The 22,598-nt window shown below is 39.0% G+C and overlaps 1 protein-coding gene across 1 annotated transcript; it reads left to right on the top strand.

The window, feature by feature from the left end:
• Positions 1–21,054: 21,054 nt before the first annotated feature.
• Positions 21,055–22,029, top strand: LOC141588122 (uncharacterized). The gene has a single exon (XM_074409577.1). The coding sequence runs from the start codon at positions 21,055–21,057 to the stop codon at positions 22,027–22,029; it is 975 nt and encodes a 324-aa protein (XP_074265678.1).
• The last annotated feature ends 569 nt before the right edge of the window (positions 22,030–22,598 follow it).

Below are 22,598 nucleotides of genomic sequence, written 5' to 3'. Positions count from 1 at the left end.
GTGGAATGAATGATATGTTGTTGTGTATCAGTAATAGAATTTTTTTTTTTTTGGTAACATGTGAGCTTTTTGTATTTCATATAATCAAAAATATTACAATATCATCCATATTACAGATTCTATCATCAGAGACTAAGTACAAAAATTACAACGTATATGTAATCTACTTAGCCAAACACAATCAGTAGCCTTCACCACAGTAGTCATTTTGCCAATCAGTCTATTGTGCACTTGCTGTGAAATTCTGGAAACCAGGTTTTCAGGCCTGCTAATCTGAAGATTAATCCTGCAATTGTTTCTCTCATTCCATATCATGTAGAATGTAACCAGTTTTGCCATTCTACAGGTCTTCCTCTGCAGCTTCGCGTATAACTCAGTAGAACCAGTAAAACTAATATGAAACCTCTCCTCAACACCAACAACAATCCTAGAATTGTAAGCACAATCAGCAAACAGATGTTTATGCGTTTCCTCTCCCACTTCACATAAGATACACCTATCAGTTAAGCATATACCCAGCCTGTGAAGCTTACATCTGGTATTAAGAGCCTTTTTCTGAATCAACCAAGCAATAAAAGAATGCTTTGGTAACAACCAATTATCCCACACATCCTTATACCAAAGGACAGGGGGGTGTGAACCCTGCATCCAATGGTAGCCAACACTGACAGTATAACCACCAGGAGAAGCTATCCAGGCATTACCTTGATAACCACCCCCAAGAAGACCTTTAACACGACAAATATTCCTCCAGTTCCAATTAGAATCAAGAGGAGGCTGATAATTCTCCCAGTCTGTTCCTTTCATATAGACATGGTCTATCCAGAGTACCCACAACCTATCTGCCTTGGTATACAACCAATGAACAAGTTTACCTACACTTGCAACATTCCACACCCCTGCATTCTTAATATCCAGACCACCCTCCTTCTTACTGCAACAAACACCATGCCAAGAGACCAAAGGTGTTCTGTTATATTCTGACTCACCACACCACAAAAAGTTCCTACAAATTGCTTCTATTCTCTTGATTACTCCCTTAGGAATCAGAAAAATAGAAGCCCAATAATTATGAAGGGTATTGAAAACAGAATTGATTAGAACAAGTATACCAGCATAGCTTAGCTTCCTTGCCCCAATCCCTCTAACTTTGGAAACAATCTTTTCAATTAACACATTACAATCAGCTTTATTCAGTCTACCAGGTTGGATAGGGATACCCAGATATTTAAAGGGAAGCTTCCCTTCCTGGTAACCAGAAACCTGGATAATGTCAAGCTTCAAACTATCAGTGACTCCACAGAACACTACCTCAGATTTAGAAGCATTAACAGTAAGACCTGATGTAGCAGAAAAGGTTGCCAGAACTCTAAGGATTAACATGATGGACTGCACATCCCCCTTACTGAACATTAGAAGATCACCAGCAAAAAGTAAATGAGTAAGTTTCAAACTCTTGCATAGAGGATGATACCTGAAGTACCATTTCCTAGTTACAAAGTTCATAATCCTTGTCAAATATTCCATACAAATGCAAAAAAGAAGAGGTGAGATAGGGTCACCTTGTCTAAGGCCCTTTCTACCCTTGAAATAGCCAAACTGAGCCCCATTGAGATTAAGAGTAAAAGAAGGAGTAGAAATGCAGGTCATAATCATCTTTCTGAACTTTTCAGGGAACATAAGAGCATCTAGCATTTGATCCAAAAAGGCCCATTCAATAGAATCATAAGCTTTTTGTAAATCAAGCTTAAACATGCATCTAGGAGAGGCTTTTCCCCTATGATAAAGCCTTACCAAATCCTGACAAATCAAGATGTTTTCTAGAATACTCCTGCCCTTGACAAAAGCACCCTGATTTTTACTTATTATATCAGGTAAAACTAGAGCCAGTCTATTGCAAAGAATTTTGGAAATGGCTTTATAAAGGACATTACAGCAAGATATTGGCCTGAAATGTTTGACACTAGTTGGCGTGTCCAGTTTTGGTATTAAGGTAATTATAGTTGCATTCAGTTGATTCAATAACTTCCCAGTATCAAAAAAATTAATCACTGCTGCACTCACATCAGTCCCAATTACTTCCCAAGCATCCCTGAAAAATTGACTAGTATAGCCATCAGGACCAGGTGATTTGTTCTTAGGAATGCTAAAAATGCTATTCTTAACCTCTTCAATAGTAACAGGCTTAGCTAAGATATCCCAATGAGCTGCATTACAACATGTACCCTTTCTGACCACATTCACATTAACCTCAGAGGTAGTTTTATGAGACCCAAGTAATCCTTGATAATACCCTAAGAAGGCCTGTTGAATTGAATCACCATCAGTGCACATAGTGCCATCCTGATCCTCAATTTGGAAGACTTTGTTGAGCATCATTCTTTTCTTAATGACATGATGAAAATAAGATGTGTTAAGATCTCCTTCTAAGGACCACTGCACCTTGGCTTTTTGGAGTAGAAAACTGTCCCTGGCAGATACTAAATCTCTCAGTTCATGAGCCAAAGTAATAGAATTGTTGCTTTTGGATGTTTTGTAACTGATGGTTGTTGGCAAGTAATTGATGGAGGAATAGACCGATAGTTGTGTTGGTTTATATTCGAGCAATAACATGAGATGAGTGCAAGTGATAATCGAGTTGGTCGTTCATTCATGCAATGCGTGCTTGGTGCTTTAAATAGGTAGGTTGGTGATTTGATAGGAAGTCGTGTTGTGTAATGTATGCTAAGATATATGATGATGGTCGATGAACATTCATATCGGGGGGGGGGGGGTTATTCCTAAACAGTTGTGTTGGCCTGGGTCAGATGGATAGTGGTAGTTTGCCTTAGTTCCTTTGACCTTGTGTCGTGGGGGAGGATGAGCCAAACTTCGGAGACGAAGTTCTTTTTAAGGGGGGAAGACTGTAATACCCGTCCTTTTAGGGACCCGTTGACCGACGTTGACTGACCTTAGACACCTACCTTGACCTTCGGAAACCTTACGAGATTTCAGAGACAAAACCCACCTCAGAACAGGCACAGAGAAAAGGGGCATCAGTTTATGCTGCTCTTCTCGAGTTAAATTCTGATCGTGAAAGTCGAACTCGTGTTTCAGTTATCGTTCGTTGGTTGATTTTAGGGTCAATTATTAGCATATGACTCAAAATAGGTGATTTAGTTAAATTATATACGTATGAGGACCGTCATAAAGCGATAAACGGACAAGTTAAATAAGATATAAAGGTGGTTTACAAACACGATACGTATACGATGTCGGACACGAAAAGGTTGAAACTTGAGCTAAGGTTAAGGTAGAAAAAAGAAACTACAGAATTAACATAAACCGATGTATCAAAAGAACCCCAAGAGACTTGATATGAACGAATCAAATCTCTTAAAATCCGGTTTTTGAATAGATGACGAAAACCCACAAATATCATAAGGGATATAATGTCGAAAGCATTGAAAAGGATTTGATAAAAACAAGGGTAATGAAAATAATTTGTCTAAGAAAAGGAAAGAAAACGAAAGAACAGAAGAAAACGAAATTTGCAGGAAACCCGAGGAAGAAGAAGAAGTGAAGCAACTAATGGCAGCCCTTGGAAGAGGCGCAGTAGATGCTGCAGCCTTTCTAGAAGGCGCATCGGTTGATGCGATTCTTCCCCACGCCAGATCTCTGCTGATTTCGTAAAAAGGGTTTTAAAAGACAATTTTGAAAGCGTTTTCGAGCATATTTACGATATAAATATACATTAATATCTACAAATAAACAAAAGAGAATAAAATTGGGATTTTACACCCTCTGACTTACATGTTTGACGAAGCGAGATTAACTAAGTTGTGGTTAGTGATTGCTCAACTCGATGTAGGATTGAAAGTGCCCTCTTTAGGAGGATTTAGAACGATTGATTAAGTTGATTAAGTGGAGTTGGTCAAGTGGGCCAGTCTATGCAATGTGACTGGTACTCAGAATGATCTGAGCTTACATGGTCATGTAGATCAAACACATAGGCGTCGAAAAGTAAGAGCGCGATCTTAGAAGGCAAAGGGAGAAGAGAAGGGCGGACACTCGCGTGAAAAAATATGTGAGGCGGAGGCCTCTATTTATACTAATCACGAGGAGGAATTTAGGAAAAATTGGATTAGGAAAGAAATCCAGAAAGATTCTGGAAACTGGATAAAAAGCAGCCCAAAAAGAGGCGCAGCAGGAACTGCGACCTTTCCAAGTGGCGCAGCTCCTACTGTGTCATCTCCTGAGGCTAGAGATGGCAATGGATCCTAGACCCTATCCAGATCCGCAACACCTGACCCTGATGGATCGGATCTGGATCTTATTTTTCTAGACCCGTTGGATCCGGGTCAGATCTGGATCCATTAATATTAAAACGGATCTGGATCTAGATCTCGTTACTGAGACCCGGATCCGACCCTAGACCCGTTTTCATAAAAAAAAACCTTTATTTTTTTTATAATTTGTGTACTTTAGGTCTTAAACCCAATACTCTGCCTACCCAGTAAATCACTCCTCTCGTTCTATGTAGTTTATTTAATTCTTACTTCTAAAGTAGTGAAGCCGAGTGACAGCCGCCCTCATCCTATAGCCACCGAAAGCCGACCTCAGCCGCCTACATCCAACACCCATCGAAAGGTGCGTTTATTTCCAACAACTACACGACCGATCACTATCCTACGTCAACCACATTCGACCTCCAACCACCAGTTGCCGTCTCCAAGACAACCAAAAGTCCCCGACCCTTCTTCTACTCTTGTTATGTATACTTAATAGATTTATCAAGGTTTAATTTGATATTTGATTAGATTTAGAATTAAGTAGTTTGTGAGATATGTTGGCCTTTCATATATTGAGCTTATGATTTGTTTAAAGAATTTGACGTTTTGAAAGCATAAGTAGATTCGGTGATAGTTATTATAAGTAGCATCTTTGGCATACTTGTATTCATGGATATGATGGTTTGATTCAGCAGCATACTTCCTCCATTCAACTCCACTCTACCAGTTGGAGTTTTGCACAGCTATTAAGAAAAAATAAATAAACAATAGAAGTATGATACGTGCATTTTATATAGTCCTTTTTGGCCTTTTTATGCACGTATTTCTATGCTATTATCGTAGTTTTATGCTACGAAATGCCCCGAATGTGCTACTTTGGTTTGTTTTGTTCTATTTGCAGGAATGGACCAGAAAGTAGTGAAATCAAGCCTTCTATCGTCCGTTTTGCATGCATTTAGAGGAAGAGTAGATTTGGAGCGGAAATATAGCTGTCTTGGGATGCGTGAAGCCATTTCGGGAGCTAAAAGACAAGTCAAAGCTGAAACTAACGAGATTATGAGCTGCTGAAGTTAGATTTTACTCGATCGAGTACTTTACTGGTCGATCGAGTGGTTTTAGATTAAATAATAGTTCGATCGAACACTTTCTGTAACACCCCCATACTCCAAGTGCCTTACCAGGACCACTCAGGTATAAGGATACTACCATCTCGGTTACCCGAGGCATGATAATCATAAGACAATGAAGAAACATACTTTATTAAATAAGTTTAAGTGATTACATAACGAAACCAACTGTAAGCAAAATACAACTGTTCTCAAACTATAAACCAACTGAAAGGAACTGTCTTAACAAACACAACGGAAGACTAAAGACTCTGATATGTGATGACTCCATCCCCAGCTAGATCCCACGCGTATCCAAGATATACCTGCCAAGCAACTGCTCACCACCCCCGAATGGATCACCACAGTTTTTAAAACATTTAAACGGGGTCAGTACTAATCACACAATTTATATACATATCAACAATCCGATAAACAGACAGCTCACACCGTCACACATACAATCACACCAATCCCAACAATCTCAATCACCGATCGTCCACCGGACCCAGCCCCGCCAGCCGGGGGACCGCAATGCACCCACCAAATCCCCGCTCTTCATATTGAGCGATAACCCTGTCCATTAATGTGCACATCCCCTTCCGTGGCGGGTTCCACGAAGGGCGAAACTAGGGCGTGAAGCCACTCCCGCAAGTGACTCCACTCAGCCGAGAACGCATCTCGAGAACCATAGGCAACCAATCACAATCACAATATCAACAACCGTCTGAATCTATCAACAATGTACAATCACAATCACAGCCGTCACAATACAATTACTATATCAAACAATCAATCTCAACACATCAACAATCATCCCATTATGGGACTAATACTGAGTAGGAAATCCTACCTGGTAAGCACACAATCAGACGGTCTCTACTGCTGAGTCAAAAAGCTTCCTCTATGAACCCTCCTCCTATCATACAACATATAGAGGCTACCAAATCACATACTACACATAAACCCCCAAATCTCTAAATTAGGGTTTAACCAAATCAAAGGAAAGACAATAAAAAGGGTACATAGATCTTACCCTCGACGCAAGGAACTCAACGGTAAAACCAACGACGCGAACTGACCTTCCAAACTCCGGGGATTGCTAATTATTCGATTAGAATGAAGGACTTGCTTGCTTTCTCTCTTAAACAGTAATTTAGGTTTTGCAAAAGTGATTTAGAATAATGACGATAAAGCTTATATACCTTAATCGCGTAATTAACAAAACCCGAGAAAACTCCCCGTAAAACCGGACACTCGATCGAGTACCCGAGATACTCGATCGAGTACCCCCTTACTCGATCGAGTACCCACGTTACTCGATCGAGTACCCAACAGGCCAGAAACTATTCTAAAACGCAACTCACCCTTACTCGACAGAGTAAGGCCTACTCGATAGAGTACCCAAAGACTTATAAATACGGAGTATTACAGTCTTCCCTCCTTAAAAAGAACTTCGTCCCCGAAGTTCAACCCATACATAAAAAACAACCATACTGACTCGACCAAGACACCACAACTTAGCTAAGGACTCAAGAACTCGACTGAACATAGAACATGAACTCTTAACACCCACTCCACCAACTATGTTTACTTTCACAACATGACTCACTATATCGTATCTACCACATATATATCTCTCACGACACCAACTCCATGCATAACCAACTACCATCCTCTAATGCTGCTAGCTCCATAATATCATCAACTATCAAATCCAATACCAAGACACTCATAGACATCAAACGGAATGTTACATTCTACCACCCTTAAAAGGAACTTCGTCCTCGAAGTTTACTCACACTCGTAACCTCATCATCCAACTGTCAACACTAGTGAAATATTCTCACACTCCTAACCATCACGCTACTACAAGCACGGTCATGACCTTTAATAAAATCACCCACAACACGAATCGATCTTATATTCTACATCAAGACTCAACTTCCGAATATATTATCATATGTACAGCCATCAAAATCTGTTTTATCGCATCCTACTCCTCTTAAGCCAAATGTTACGTCCTCGTAACTCACTAATACCCAAACCATATCTATATCTCATTACCCTATGTACCACCACATGTCAAAGATAACCGTCTATAAACCACACACTCACCAATCTTATATCCAAGGCTCCCCTACATAAACATTTCTCATTCCTCAACTCATTCGGCATAGCACCTAACCTATAGCATAAACTCGTAGCAAATCACCATACCCACTCTTCATTATTACTGCCAAACAACATACCTCTCTATGTAAGGCACTTATCTCCCAGAAGCATAACTCACGATCCGCACTCGTTACGTACACGCACACTAGATCCTCAAGTTCTTTCTTTCATTACCGCAAAACACAAACACAACTTAACATGACACGAATTCCCCCAACACCCTACACTCACTGTCTCAACAAAAGATTATGAACTACCTGCCGCTTTCAGATCATTACAACACATGTTCCACGAATCATTTTCCATTACCATGTCTACCGATGTCTCATCTGAAAACAAGATCAAAATTACTGTAACAACCTCTCACAACCGTGTCCCGTCAACAGAATATCACTATATCATGACAACAACGAAAACATATACAACTCTATTTCATATCATACTCTACCTCATTCCCAACTTAACCTGGTAAAGAAAACATCAATAAACAAGACAACTGTCTATCTGCACAAACTGAAACTCACAGGGAGCAACATCAAACAAAACAACACTCTATGTATAACTGGTATGTACTTTCGAAACTCGAATCATAATCATCCCGCCTACTCCACCATAACCGGTGGCGGCATCCACCAACAGCCACACCGCAGTGCGAAAATACCCGCATCACAGCACTGTGTACCGTGCCCGGATCACCACCCGAGGCACCACAACCACACCGATAGACATCACAACTGCATACAATTCCCATAAATACTGACTCAGCATGACTTCTCAGACAAGAAAACTTACTCAAATCGACTTCATTAAATCACCACGCAACATATTATATGGATAAACAGATAAGCATCTCATGAACATCATCTCTACCATTTCACGGAATACACATGTGTTATCAATACACATAAAATTATAACTAGCCATGTCAAATCAATCAAATTATTACCTTTTTGGACATCATTCAATTAAATTACCGTGTCCAACATATATATTACCGAACATTCATAAAACAACTTTATAATTATCACACCATACCACTTCTTGTGAGGTCAGAACCTCACACAAACATTTACACATATCATAGACCCGTAATCACAACCGACTAGTCAATCCTGATCACGTAAGTTACCACTCGATAAAGGTTACCTGTCGCCCGAGCTTAACTCTTATGCCCCTCATAATACATTTTCCCGTTCGCATAACCATCACCTCATGCCAAGTATAACCATACCATTAATATTCAACCACTAGCGCTCGCCTTCTATAACCACATCTTATACTTCCTTACAAACATTCATATCAATCCTACCTTTACAAAATCAACCTCTCTAGATCTTTGTCTTTCTTATCTATCATCACCCTTAACCACTAGTGACAACACCACAATACCACCACTGCTCGTATATCAAACCTCTTACACTCATATCAAAATAACACGGTTTTTCTCCTATCTTTGGTTAACATCCCAAATAACGAACGTCAAACCCATCAACAAAATTACCTCAACATTATTCCCAATACTATCTTATTTGTATTGTCATCCAACTCTCCACCAAATATCTCGTATCGTGCCAATACTCCACCAACTTCTTACTCCCTTAATTCCTCGAAACTCATTATCAATCATGTTGTCCTGAAACTCCTATATAACCTTTAGCTAACATCCTCGTGACACTATCACACATTTCAATGATTCCTTACCTTTATATCACATAACTCCGGTGAATATTTTCCTCAGCTTACTTTTATCCTTCTTTTCTCTTTACACTCAATAATACCAATTAATAGTTCAACTCCTTATTCCTTTTAGCTAACTCTTTAGAAATCCAGTTACCCCTTTGTTGCTCCAAAACTCAAATTCCATTATTTTCTACCGACATCATCTCACTCTTTCTTATCATGGATCTTCTCTTATTATGCTATCACTAACACTTGCCACTAATCTATCCATAGAATCAACGTTTAATGTTCAAACAATTGCATCTCCCTTTTTACATCTCTAGAAATCAGAATTCATTTAATACCGTTAATTACCCAAGGAAATCACACAGTAGTTTCATCTTTTAATAAACCAAACCTCCCAAACTCACTCACTGTCTACAAATACACCTCGTGACATGTCTCCACAAAGTTCACTATATATTACTCTTCTCAACCCCTTTTTAACGAACTTTCACTATATATATCCATAACCCACACGACTTCTAACCCTTTCCCTCCATAATTCTTTACACATCTCAAGCTGCCACTATCCACATCCTTACTTTCAATCTTTTATTCTCACGTTCATTATACTCACATCATCCCTTGCCCATATTCACTTACTTTTACATTACTCAACACCCAATCATATCACTCATCCCGTCTCGCAAAACGTGCGCCATGCCTCAATAAACTATACCAATCTTCCTTTTCTTTATCCACCATCTATCATAATCACATATAACTCATGTCCTCCCCACCGAACTCATACTCATCATAAGTGCCACTCTTTACATCATAAGATTGGGTAACTTACGCTTCAGGACCAACACATACGTAAAACAATGCATAAAGAAGTAATACAACACCTTTGAATTAAACATAATATGCAACGAATGTCAAAAGATAAACATATGACCCGAAACACGCATATGACCTGCACAGACCCCACTCGATCGAGTACCCAACCTACTCGATCGAGTTGAGGCTACTCGATCGAGTGCCCAATCATGCTCGATCGAGTGCCCCGACTCCAGAACCCAAACAGACCTTCTGATCTCTGACTTACTCGACCGAGTAGCCCGGCTACTCGATCGAGTGACCCCATACTCGATCGAGTGCCCTAGGTACTCGATCGAGTGCCCTAGGTACTCGATCGAGTGCCCACAAACACGATTCTGGTCAAAATAACGACAAATACCCACTCGATCGAATCAAACCCACTCGATCGAGTCATGCAGACTCGTGAATACTACCCACATGTTATCTCACATACCCCAACGTACTATGCATTCATTATTATTTCAACATTATGATTAAAACTACGCATTCAAATCTGCGCGACTCCTCATACAATCAACAAAATAATCTACTTCGTGTTATCAAGTGCCACGTTATAAACAACCATCATGCTTTTCATCCAATTCGTTATACAAAACACATATCATTGAACCTCTATTCTTCATGTTACTTCTTACCAAAAGCCAAACATTACCATCTATCATGCTCATATAACATTCAACTTTCAATCATGTATTACCCGCATGTTTTAAATTTTCATAACTTTTCATAACACAAACCACACTCATACACTACAAATCCTATTTTCATGTTGCTAATACAACAACATTACAAATCCACTTCATCACATAAACACTTCCATAATCAAGAAATTCATATCCTTACGAAATTGTCACTTCATCTTTTCCAATCAATTCATCTAGTTCAATCACATACTTCATCTAACAAGCGCATATGATACGATAGTAGACAATTATACGAACCTAATACATAGCTTTACGCAAACAAAACTACGAAAACAAATGTTATCACACCCCCTAACCACATGTTAGTAGGATTGCCTCATTATAAATCATTCGTCTTGCAACATCAAATTCATCACACATCCTCATATACGAACTACTTTCTTTTTCTACCATATCATTCATCATTCTCATATACTTTTCCAACGATTCCAACCAACATGTAAACCAACTATCATGCAACATGCTTTCAACAAACCATATACAAAATCACATCGTCACCATCTTTATCCACATTCCCCATTCTCCACAATCATACATTCACTGGTTCATACCACACATTACTATATAGATACACAATACACAAGGTAAACACATAGCGATCCCGACTCATATCCCAAGGTGACCGGTTCAAAATTGTAGGGCGAGTTCGCGACTTTAGGACGTCTCCCAAGTCTTTGCATTAGCTCCTACAACCTTTACCCCAGGTTCATTTTAATTGACTCCCTATATTCATTGGATTTATTGGTTACAAGTTTCAGGATCGTCGGCTCTGATACCATTTGTAACACCCCCATACTCCAAGTGCCTTACCAGGACCACTCAGGTATAAGGATACTACCATCTCGGTTACCCGAGGCATGATAATCATAAGACAATGAAGAAACATACTTTATTAAATAAGTTTAAGTGATTACATAACGAAACCAACTGTAAGCAAAATACAACTGTTCTCAAACTATAAACCAACTGAATGGAACTGTCTTAACAAACACAAATAAGACTAAAGACTCTGATATGTGATGACTCCATCCCAGCTAGATCCCACGCGTATCCAAGATATACCTGCTAAGCAACTGCTCACCATCCCCGAATGGATCACCACAGTTTTAAAACATTTAAACGGGTCGAGTACTAATCACACAATTTATATACATATCAACAATCCGATAAATGAGACATACTCACACCGTCACACATACAATCACACCAATCCCAACAATCTCAATCACCGATCGTCCACTGGACCCAGCCCACAGCCAGATGGGGGACCGCAGCCGTACCCACCAAATCCCCGCTCCTCATAATGAGCGATAACCCCGTCCATTAATGTGCACATCCCCTTCCGTGGCGGGTTCCACGAAGGGCGAAACTAGGGCGTGAAGCCACTCCCGCAAGTGACTCCACTCAACCGAGAACGCATCTCGAGAACCATAGGCAACCAATCACAATCACAATATCAACAACCGTCTCGAATCTATCAACAATGTACAATCACAATCACAATAGTCACAATACAATTACTATATCAAACAATCAATCTCAACACATCAACAATCATCCCATTATGGGACTAATACGAGTAGGAAATCCTACCTGTAAGCACACAATCGACGGTCTCTACTGCTGAGTCAAAAAGCTTCCTCTATGAACCCTCCTCCTATCATACAACATATAGAGGCTACCAAATCACATACTACACATAAACCCCCAAATCTCTAAATTAGGGTTTAACCAAATCAAAGGAAAGACAATAAAAAGGGTACATAGATCTTACCCTCGACGCAAGGAACTCAACGGTAAAACCAACGACGCGAACTGACCTTCCAAACTCCGGGGATTGCTAATTATTCGATTAGAATGAAGGACTTGCTTGCTTTCTCTCTTAAACAGTAATTTAGGTTTTGCAAAAGTGATTTAGAATAATGACGATAAAGCTTATATACCTTAATCGCGTAATTAACAAAACCCGAGAAAACTCCCCGTAAAACCGGACACTCGATCGAGTACCCGAGATACTCGATCGAGTACCCCCTTACTCGATCGAGTACCCACGTTACTCGATCGAGTACCCAACAGGCCAGAAACTATTCTAAAACGCAACTCACCCTTACTCGACAGAGTAAGGCCTACTCGATAGAGTACCCAAAGACTTATAAATACGGAGTATTACACTTTCCTTAGTTGATCGAACAGTGTCTATTTAGTGTTTACTCGATCGAGTGGTTTGAGCTTGAGTTTGCTCGATTGAGTGGTTTTAAATTACTCGATCGAGTGGTTTCTCTTATGGGCTCGGGCTTTTATCTTTAATCCGTCATTAGGTTTAATAAAATCCTATTTTTCTTATAAATAGGAAGGGAAGACGTCTTTTGTAACTCTTCTTCTCTCCTCTCTCCTCTCTTCCCCTATCTCATTCACTACTTTATAATACTTTCTCCCTGTTACTTTTCAACTGTTCTCTGCTTTTCGGATTTTTCTACTGTAACTCTTCCTTTCCCTTTTCTCTTTAATTTAATTAATGTTTATTGTTCTTTCTCTCTTTATTCTTGTTCTTTATTTATCTATGTCTAGCTAATTTCTCTGCTAGGATTAGGTGATTCAATGGACCGATGTTAAATTGCTAATTAGGTTTATAGGTTGTCGTTGTTGTTTTAGTCTATGTTGTTAATCGCTGCTATAATTGTATCCTGCTAGTTGAATCGATGCAATTAGCCTTTTTAACCTTGGTAAGCCTTGACCTAGACCAAAAGGTTGGAAGGGGTGAGACCCGCAGTGAACAATAGGATGCTTTAGTGAGGGCGAAAGTTAAGCTAATAGCATTTTAGGGCGAATTGAGACCGCAAGGAGATATTCGTTGCCCCATAGACCGACACATCGACTAATCTGTGACCTTGACTGCAATTGACTGACGTTCATTGATGACCCGAAATCCTAGTTCTCTCTCTCTTCCTTGTTAATTTATCTTATCCCCTTTCCTCTTACCTTAATCTCGTAGTTTAGTCAAAACAATTTAAAACCCCCATCTTGTGACGTAGACAGACCGAGTAGACAAGTAGATAGTGACCGCCTCCCTGTGGAGATCGACCCTACTTACCGCTGACTTCTGTTAGTTGTACTTAGGTATTTATTTTTGGTACATAACGACCTTATCAAATTTTGGCGCCGTTGCCGGGGAGGCAACTATTTATTTACTTGTTTTATTTTGTTTGTTTTTAGCCTCAAGGAATTTATTCCTTGAGACAGTTCTTATCTTTTTCCTTGAGTGCTATTTTGATAGGCCCTACAGGTCCTACCTAGACAGTTTTAGGTGAAAGATCGTCAAAGGGAAGGCTTGAGTACCTTTGACCCGTCACCTATGTTCCATTATATGGCGCAGCAGGTGATTTACTGCGGGAAATGTGGTGCTGCTGAGCACAATGCAGCCTTTTGCATGGCAGAAAATGACGAGGTCTACGCGTTCAGGCTCCGTGGACGAGCTAGCCATTCTTCTGTAGTTGTGCCGCCACATCCACCCTATCAACGAGGCTACCAATAGCCTCCGTTTGTCTGGCCACCGCAACAACAAGTTCCTCCTGATATATGGAAAGAAGAAATTGCGGAGCTGAAATCTTTGTTGAAGACACTTGCATCCAAAAGGCAAGAGTATGATAGACGTATAGAAGCTCAACTCATTGAGCTGGAGTCTCAAATAGCTCAGCTAGCTGCTGAGTCGAATAGCAGGCAACCAGAGGAGGTGTACTTTACCGAGAGTGGTCTTTCCCATAAAAGACCCGAGTTGCCTAGCGCTATTAATGATTTAGATGACTCGGATTACGAAGATATATCCGAAAATGAAGCGAGTTATGAAGATTTCTGCGCTGCCCTAGAGAAATCACTCGATCGAGCTAACAATTCTACTCGATCGAGTGAATTACCAGAGAAACCATTCGATCGAACAGATGTTTCCACTCGATCGAATAGTTTTGTTGAGGAAGTCCTCGATCGAGCAGTTCAATGTACTCGATCGAGTGAAAATCAGGAAGAAAGCCTTCGATCGAGTACCAATTCTACTCGATCGACTGATTTGGCCAGAGAGAGCAATGCAACGTCACTTGGGTTAGTTTTAGACGACGATTTTTATGAAGATAATGGATACGGTGAATCTTCCCTATTCAAAGCCGAGCTGGATGCCCTAGAGGCTGCGATTTACGGGACGAATTCCACAGAGGAGGGTGACGAGAAGGTAATTGAGTCAGTGATTGCTCCCAGCACGGAAGAGGTAATATCTTCCTTTATCAGTGATTCCGACATTGAGAGCAACCAACCCGAGGTAGTTAACGATAATTTTATTATTGTTGGTTCTAATAGTACATCGCCTCATTTGACTCATGCTTCGTATTTTAATGCTATACCCCCTCCTAGTTGGTCAATTAATTTAACAGTTTTTCACCGTTCATGTCATCTTAAATCTGTTAAACTAAAACGATACCCTAATTTATTGTTAATTGCTCCTGAGCTCTTATACTTCGTGGATAAATTTAGGAGCTCTCATAGGAAATTTGTTAGACTTAAATGTTTATATATTTTTATTTCCTATGCTTCTATTCTACTGTGGTGCTACTTACATTTTTATGTAGCACATGCGCAGCTGTTTGATCGGTTGCTGCGCGCTTTGAGCTGTTTTGACGAGGTTAATTATAGAGGCTCGAAGAAAAGAAGGTCGAGCTGGGACCTGTCTGAAACTAGCGCTACCCGGGAGGCATCCCGGAGATTTTATTTTAGTTGTTTTTCAAACATTACATTTTATTTCAGTTTTAGTTGTAATAAATGGTCTTCGTACCATAGACTATATAAGTTATGCTTGTTCTGTATTTTTGCGGGCTGTTTTTATTGCGTCTGAGCAGGTTTCTACTGAGGATGACTCGATCGAGTACTTTTTGTACTCGATCGAGAACTTTTGCTGCTGTATTCAGTCGATCGAGTATATTTTCTACTCGATCGAGTACCTGCAAAGAGAGAACTAATCGATCGACCACTATTCCTCTCGATCGAGCTGTTTTTGCTGCCCATTCCACTCGATCGATTATTATTCCCTTTCGATCGATTGGTTTTGACTTGGATTTGCTTCCTGTGATGCTGATGGAGCTATTTAGCGACCTCCCATGTTCATGGTCGGTTTGGGGAAGTCCCTTATTCGCGCAATCTTGTAAGCTTTTCGTATTTACTCTCTTTCTCTTTTAGTTTGCATTTCCTTTCCATGTTTTGGTACAATGAGGGCATTGTACGGTTTGGTTTGGGGAGGTTATGCATCCATATCTGTGTCTGCATGTTGTTTTTATTGCATTTTTGTTATCACGTTTAATTTCTGTTTGCATTGTTGTTTATTTTTATACAATTCAAAAAAATCTCATAAAAATTAAAAAAATTGATAAAAATTCAAAATTTCACGTTTATTTTAGCATATAGGTTGAGTCGGAACAGTCGATTTCTACGATGAAATTGCAGTGCAATTGTCTTTTTGCTTAAGCCTTGCAAAAACTAACTATCTTATTAGCATTGTTTTTTTGCATACCTACGAGTTTATGTTAAAATTTAGCTGAAAAAATAGACTTGACCTGAAATTTTGGCAATCTACTTATAATTTCTAAAGATTTAGAGCCGTATAAACTGGTGTCATTTGTGACCAGTTTCATGTAGGATTGTGAGTAGTTACTCCTTGCATAACATGTTCATTAATTTGCACGTATATGAAATTCAATTACTTTTTGCCTTCATACATTCGGGTTAGTGGTTGGTGTCATATGCAGGGAGGTGCTTACAATTTCCCCTTTATTTCATTTTTACCCATTGAACTCCACATTAGCCAAATTTGCCTGTTGACCCTTAGCTACATCCAAATTTAGCCTGCCTTGTCAAGCTAGTTTAGATTATCTTTGTGGTATATAATTTATTGTGCCAAGTTTGGCTTGTATCTGATAAATTGGAGTTGGTAATTTACGAAGGAAAGGAGGATTGTAAAGAAAAGAAAAAACTTGAAAGAAAAATAAAGAAAGAGAAATCGAGAAAAAAGAAACCGCGAAAAAAGAGTTAAAAAAAAAGAACGTGATGAAGGAAAAGAAAAAGAAAAAGAATTGGAATGTGAAAGAAAGAGACCGTCTGTGCTTAGTTTGATTTTGTGACGGTCCTGCTCCTATGTTTTATTTTGATCATTTGAGGAGTATGTTCAGTTCGGTTTGGTGAGTTTTGTGCCAAATGAAGGGCATTGTGTTTAATTCTATAATTGAGTTGGAAATGGATGTTGTTATATGGTATTGTTTAGGTACTAGCTTGGCCGCCTATACCTCCACATTCCCATAAATGTTTTGCCTTTTCTTACCCATTGCCTCACTTTACCATATTTTTGTAAGCCCTCGGCTGTGACAGGACCTTGTTTGGTTGTAATGTATGTTCGGTAGCTAGAATTGTCTATCATATTAGTTGCATGCATGTTTATGTGGGTCGTAGTCTAGGTGAGCGACTATTTTTCTTTCTCTCTTACATATATATGTTCACCCTTTGCTTCACGAGAGAAGAGTGACCCGTGAGAGTCCATTTTTAAAGGTCTTGCAAGGTCGACGGTTCAACTATTTTATAAACATCTTATAACTCGTTTGCATTTGACTGTTTGCTATAAGTGTTAGTTTGCTTGCATTAAATTGGTTTAAGTGGGCATTTGTAGCTAGCTCTGAGTTATCTTTTCCGTTCCATTAGTTTGCATTTAGTTTACTCGAGGACGAGTAAAGGTTTGGTTTGGGGAGATTTGATACGTGCATTTTATATAGTCCTTTTTGGCCTTTTTATGCACATATTTCTATGCTATTATCGTAGTATTATGCTACGAAATGCCCCGAATGTGCTACTTTGGTTTGTTTTGTGCTAGCAATTTAACATCGGTCCATTGAATCACCTAATCCCCGGCAACGGCGCCAAAATTTGATACCGTCGTCTAGTATCAAAAATAATATTTATAACCTAAATACTACTAACAGAAGCTAGTGGCAGTCAGGGTCAAACCACAGAGAGGCGATGCAATTAATAGTTGTCTAATTTTAGTCTAAAGTAACAGTTGTGAGGGGGTTTGATTTGAATAGTTCTATAACTAAAGGCAATCAAATTAAAATTAAACTAAAACAAATAAATGAGTGATTAAAGGAAATGGATGAAATCAAATATTAAAAGGATGCTAAGACGGTCGATTCACTGTAGTTTAGACGGCGGTAACTCTAAGTAAACTGATTTAAGCATGTTAGACGGGAAAATAAAAAGTCCTCTCGGTCCAATTTAACAGGTAGCAACCTTTCGGCCTAAGCTACGGGTCCCTAAGTCTCACTAGTACTAACTTTCGTTCTTCATTAATGATACTCAAAGCCTAAATTAACTTATCTCTCGATCTTATTGATTTAGTCGTCTTAATTAAGTAGTCTATTTCCCTCCCCTATCTTTCGATCTATCGGGTCGGTCAATTCCTAAGCATTCAACTAGTCGCGTGCACTCGATTCGTCAAATATAGCAATTAAATTAATTAAGTCGAAGCTAATCTAACACGGACCCAGTCGATCGACCAACTAACCCAGTCGATCGACCAGAGCCCGATAACATGATACCTATTGTCGAAACTGTCTAACCTACAGATCCCCTACATCTAAGCACGTAGGATTTAGCTACTCATGATGGTGATAATAACAACAATAAAATTAACAGATAAAGCAATTGAATTCATAATTGAATTAACTAAATAGATAACTAACATGAAACGAGAATTTGGCCTTGGGAAATCTAAACTAGCAATTCTAAACTACGGAAGAATTAAAGCAGCGAAATTGAACAAAGGAACAGAGGAATACCGTAAAGAAGAATCGAAGAGAAAAGACCAAAATCCGATGCGAAAAGAAAACTTTATTGATGAAACTAATCTAAACTCATGAAATAATCCCAGATTCAACTTCTGTGTATTAAACCCTAATTAATTCGATATCTATCTTCTGAAACCTCAGGTTACGTTATATAGATAGTCTTACGTAACTTTTATTCCTAAAACCTAATTACATTGGGCTTTTCTCGTCTTTTAATTTCACGTCAGAATCACGGTGTGGTCGATCGACCTCTAGGAACAGTCGATCGACTGGGCCTCGCTAAACAGTAGCTTCTGATCTTATTTAGGAATCGCGCTCTGGTCAATCGACCAAGGGCATCAGTCGATCGACCGCTTCAACAGGTACTTTGCTCCAAAAGCCTCGTAAATTTGTCTTTCAGGTCTCGATATGCGCACCAAGTTTGCTTCCCGAGTAAATACTTCATGTCAAATAATATGCCAAGTACTCGGGGGACGGATTTGGCTCATTTTCCGCTGCATTCTTCCCATTTCTGCAATATTACACAAAAACACGAAAGTAGACGGAAATAGGGAAAATAGTAGCATAAACTACATAATTGAGCTCTGAAATGCGTGTAAAATAGGGTGTAAAACATCATATTCAGGACGCGCATCAAACTTCCCTAAACCAAACCCTTGGTTGTCCCCAAGCAAGAACTAGACTCGATCCTAGGACATAATGGAACGACTAACAGAAGTCAGCGGTAAGTAGGGTCGATCTCCACAGGGAGGCGGTCACTATCTACTTGTCTACTCGGTCTGTCTACGTCACAAGATGGGGGTTTTAAATTGTTTTGACTAAACTACGAGATTAAGGCAAGAGGAAAGGGGATAAGAGAAATTAACAAGGAAGAGAGAGAGAACTAGGATTTCGGGTCATCAATGAACGTCAGTCAATTGCAGTCAAGGTCACAGATTAGTCGATGTGTCGGTCTAAGGGGCAACGAATATCTCCTTTCGGTCTCAATTCGCCCTAAAATGCTATTAGCTTAACTTTCGCCCTCACTAAAGCATCCTATTGTTCACTGCGGGTCTCACCCCTTCCAACCTTTCGGTCTAGGTCAAGGCTTACCAAGGTTAAAAAGGCTAATTGCATCGATTCAACTAGCAGGATACAATTATAGCAGCGATTAACAACATAGACTAAAACAACAACGACAACCTATAAACCTAATTAGTAATTTAACATCGGTCCATTGAATCACCTAATCCTAGCAGAGAAATTAGCTAGACATAGATAAATAAAGAACAAGAATAAAGAGAGAAAGAACAATAAACATTAATTAAATTAAAGAGAAAAGGGAAAGGAAGAGTTACAGTAGAAAAATCCGGAAAGCAGAGAACAGTTGAAAAGTAACAGGGAGAAAGTATTATAAAGTAGTGAATGAGATAGGGGAAGAGAGGAGAGAGGAGAGAAGAAGAGTTACAAAAGACGTCTCCCCTTCCTATTTATAAGAAAAATAGGATTTTATTAAACCTAATGACGGATTAAAGTTAAAAGTCCGAGCTCATAAGAGAAACCACTCGATCGAGTAATTTAAAACCACTCGATCGAGCAAACTCAAGCTCAAACCACTCGATCGAATAGAAAATCTACTCGATCGAGTAAACACTAAATAGACACTGTTCGATCGACAAAGGAAAGTGTTCGATCGAACTATTATTTAATCTAAAACCACTCGATCGACCAGTAAAGTACTCGATCGAGTAAAATCTAACTTCAGCAGCTCATAATCTCGTTAGTTTCAGCTTTGACTTGTCTTTTAGCTTCCAAAATGGCTTCACGCATCCCAAGACAGCTATATTTCCGCTCCAAATCTACTCTTCCTCTAAATGCATGCAAAACGGACGATAGAAGGCTTGATTTCACTACTTTCTGGTCCATTCCTGCAAATAGAACAAAACAATCCAAAGTAGCACATTCGGGGCATTTCGTAGCATAAAACTACGATAATAGCATAGAAATACGTGCATAAAAAGGCCAAAAAGGACTATATAAAATGCACGTATCAAAGTACATTTGGGATTGTGTATATTGCTTTATTAAATGATAAAGTGTGGCTCTTAACCTGATTTGATTATGGGATAATCTTCCCACCAAAATGTTCAACATTTTAAAAATCCCACCAAAACTTCCCTTTACATTTTCCCTCCACTTCCTGTCAACTCTAATTTACAAAAACCAAGGAACTCCAGTAATATAATAGTACTATACTTCACCATTATTTACAACAAATTTGTCCTTAAATTACATCTTTCTCTCCATTCAGTAACAACACAACAAAAAAACCTTACAATCCAAAAATTATTATAGTCCATAACATTAAATTACAAACATAAAATTACAGCAAAATGGGTTCAAATGCATGACAGAAGATCAGCGGACAGAAATCGCCATTTACTTGCTCAAAAAGTCGCAAAATGGTAAGCTTTCTCGTGGCACCATCAAAGAGGTAGCTGCAAGGTACACTGTGAGTGATAGAAGCATATCTAACATATGGAGACTAGCCAAAAAACCAAGGTTAGTAGGTGAGAAGTTAGATGTGAAGAGTGGTAGGATAGGAAACAAAAATAGGAAAAGAATCCTACCAAAAATTGAGCGCATAAAGTCACTAGATCATTCTCTAAGAGATACCATGATAAGAGTTTCAGAAAACTGTGGAGTTTCAGTTGGAACTGTCCATTCATGGGTGAAACAGGGTTTACTTAAACCTCATTCAAGCCCATTACATCCTAAACTCACAGACTTACATAAGGATCAAAGGCTACTTTATTCACTTAGATCATTAGTTGTCAAGCAAGTAATTCAGGAATTCTTTTATCTCAATAATGTGCCACTAACTGAAATCTTATTTACTGAAATGAGCAACACAATACATATGGATGAGAAGTGGTTCTTCGTCACAGATGACAACGAGAAAGTATATGTTGTGGAGGGGGAGGAGCTGCCATATAGAAGCTGTCAATCAAAGAGGTACATCACAAAAGTGATGTTCATGTGTGCAGTCTGCAGGCCAATATATTCAGCTAATGGGGAATGTCTATTTGATGGTAAAATAGGCATGTTTCCATTCACAAACCAAGTACTAGCAGCTAGGTCAAGCAGAAATAGGCCTAGGGGTACTTTAGAGACTAAGCCTATTGAGTCTATCACAAAAGTGGTCATCAAAGAATGCTTAATACAGCAAGTCATTCCAGCAATTAAGAGGGTTTGGCCAGAAGGTTTAAGCAAACACATATACATACAGCAAGACAATACAAGGCCTCATATCAATAATGATGATCCTGAGTTTATGGCAGCTGCAAACTCAGATGGATTTCACATTGAGTTGGTATTTTAGCCACCTAACTCACCAGACCTCAACTGTAATGACTTAGGTTATTTCAGAGCTTTACAATCATTACAAAAAAACATGCAGCAAAGACAGTGGATGATTTAGTGAATGAGGTAATGCAAGCATTTTTTGATTATAGTCCAAGTAAACTGAATAATATATTCCTATAATTACAAGCAGTAATGGTTGAGATTATGAAATGCAAGGGTCATAACAATTTCTCTCTTCCACATGTGGGGAAGGGGCATCTGGCTGCCATTGGTATGTTACCAAGGAATTTAGAGGTCAATGTGGAGTTGGTCAGGGAATGCATTGAGTATTTGCAAGGTATTGGTAAAACAGAAGGGTTAGAATATCTTATGAACGAACTAGGTTACAATGTTGAAGGTATAGTTGATCAGCTAAATGGGATGTAATGGTTAGTTTAATGTTAACTTTAATCCTTCAATGTAATGTTAAGTTTAAAGTTCATTTGAAAAAACCATTTCAAATGACAATTAAACTTCATTTTGAAATGTAATGGAATGTGAAATGCAAAGTTCAGTTCAGTTTTATGCATACATAATGTGGAATTT

The sequence above is a fragment of the Silene latifolia genome, chromosome 6 (genome assembly GCF_048544455.1).
Source record: "Silene latifolia isolate original U9 population chromosome 6, ASM4854445v1, whole genome shotgun sequence".
Taxonomy (NCBI): domain Eukaryota; kingdom Viridiplantae; phylum Streptophyta; class Magnoliopsida; order Caryophyllales; family Caryophyllaceae; genus Silene; species Silene latifolia.
The sequence above is the reverse complement of the archived record's forward strand: the minus strand, read 5'-3'. Positions and strand labels throughout refer to the sequence as shown.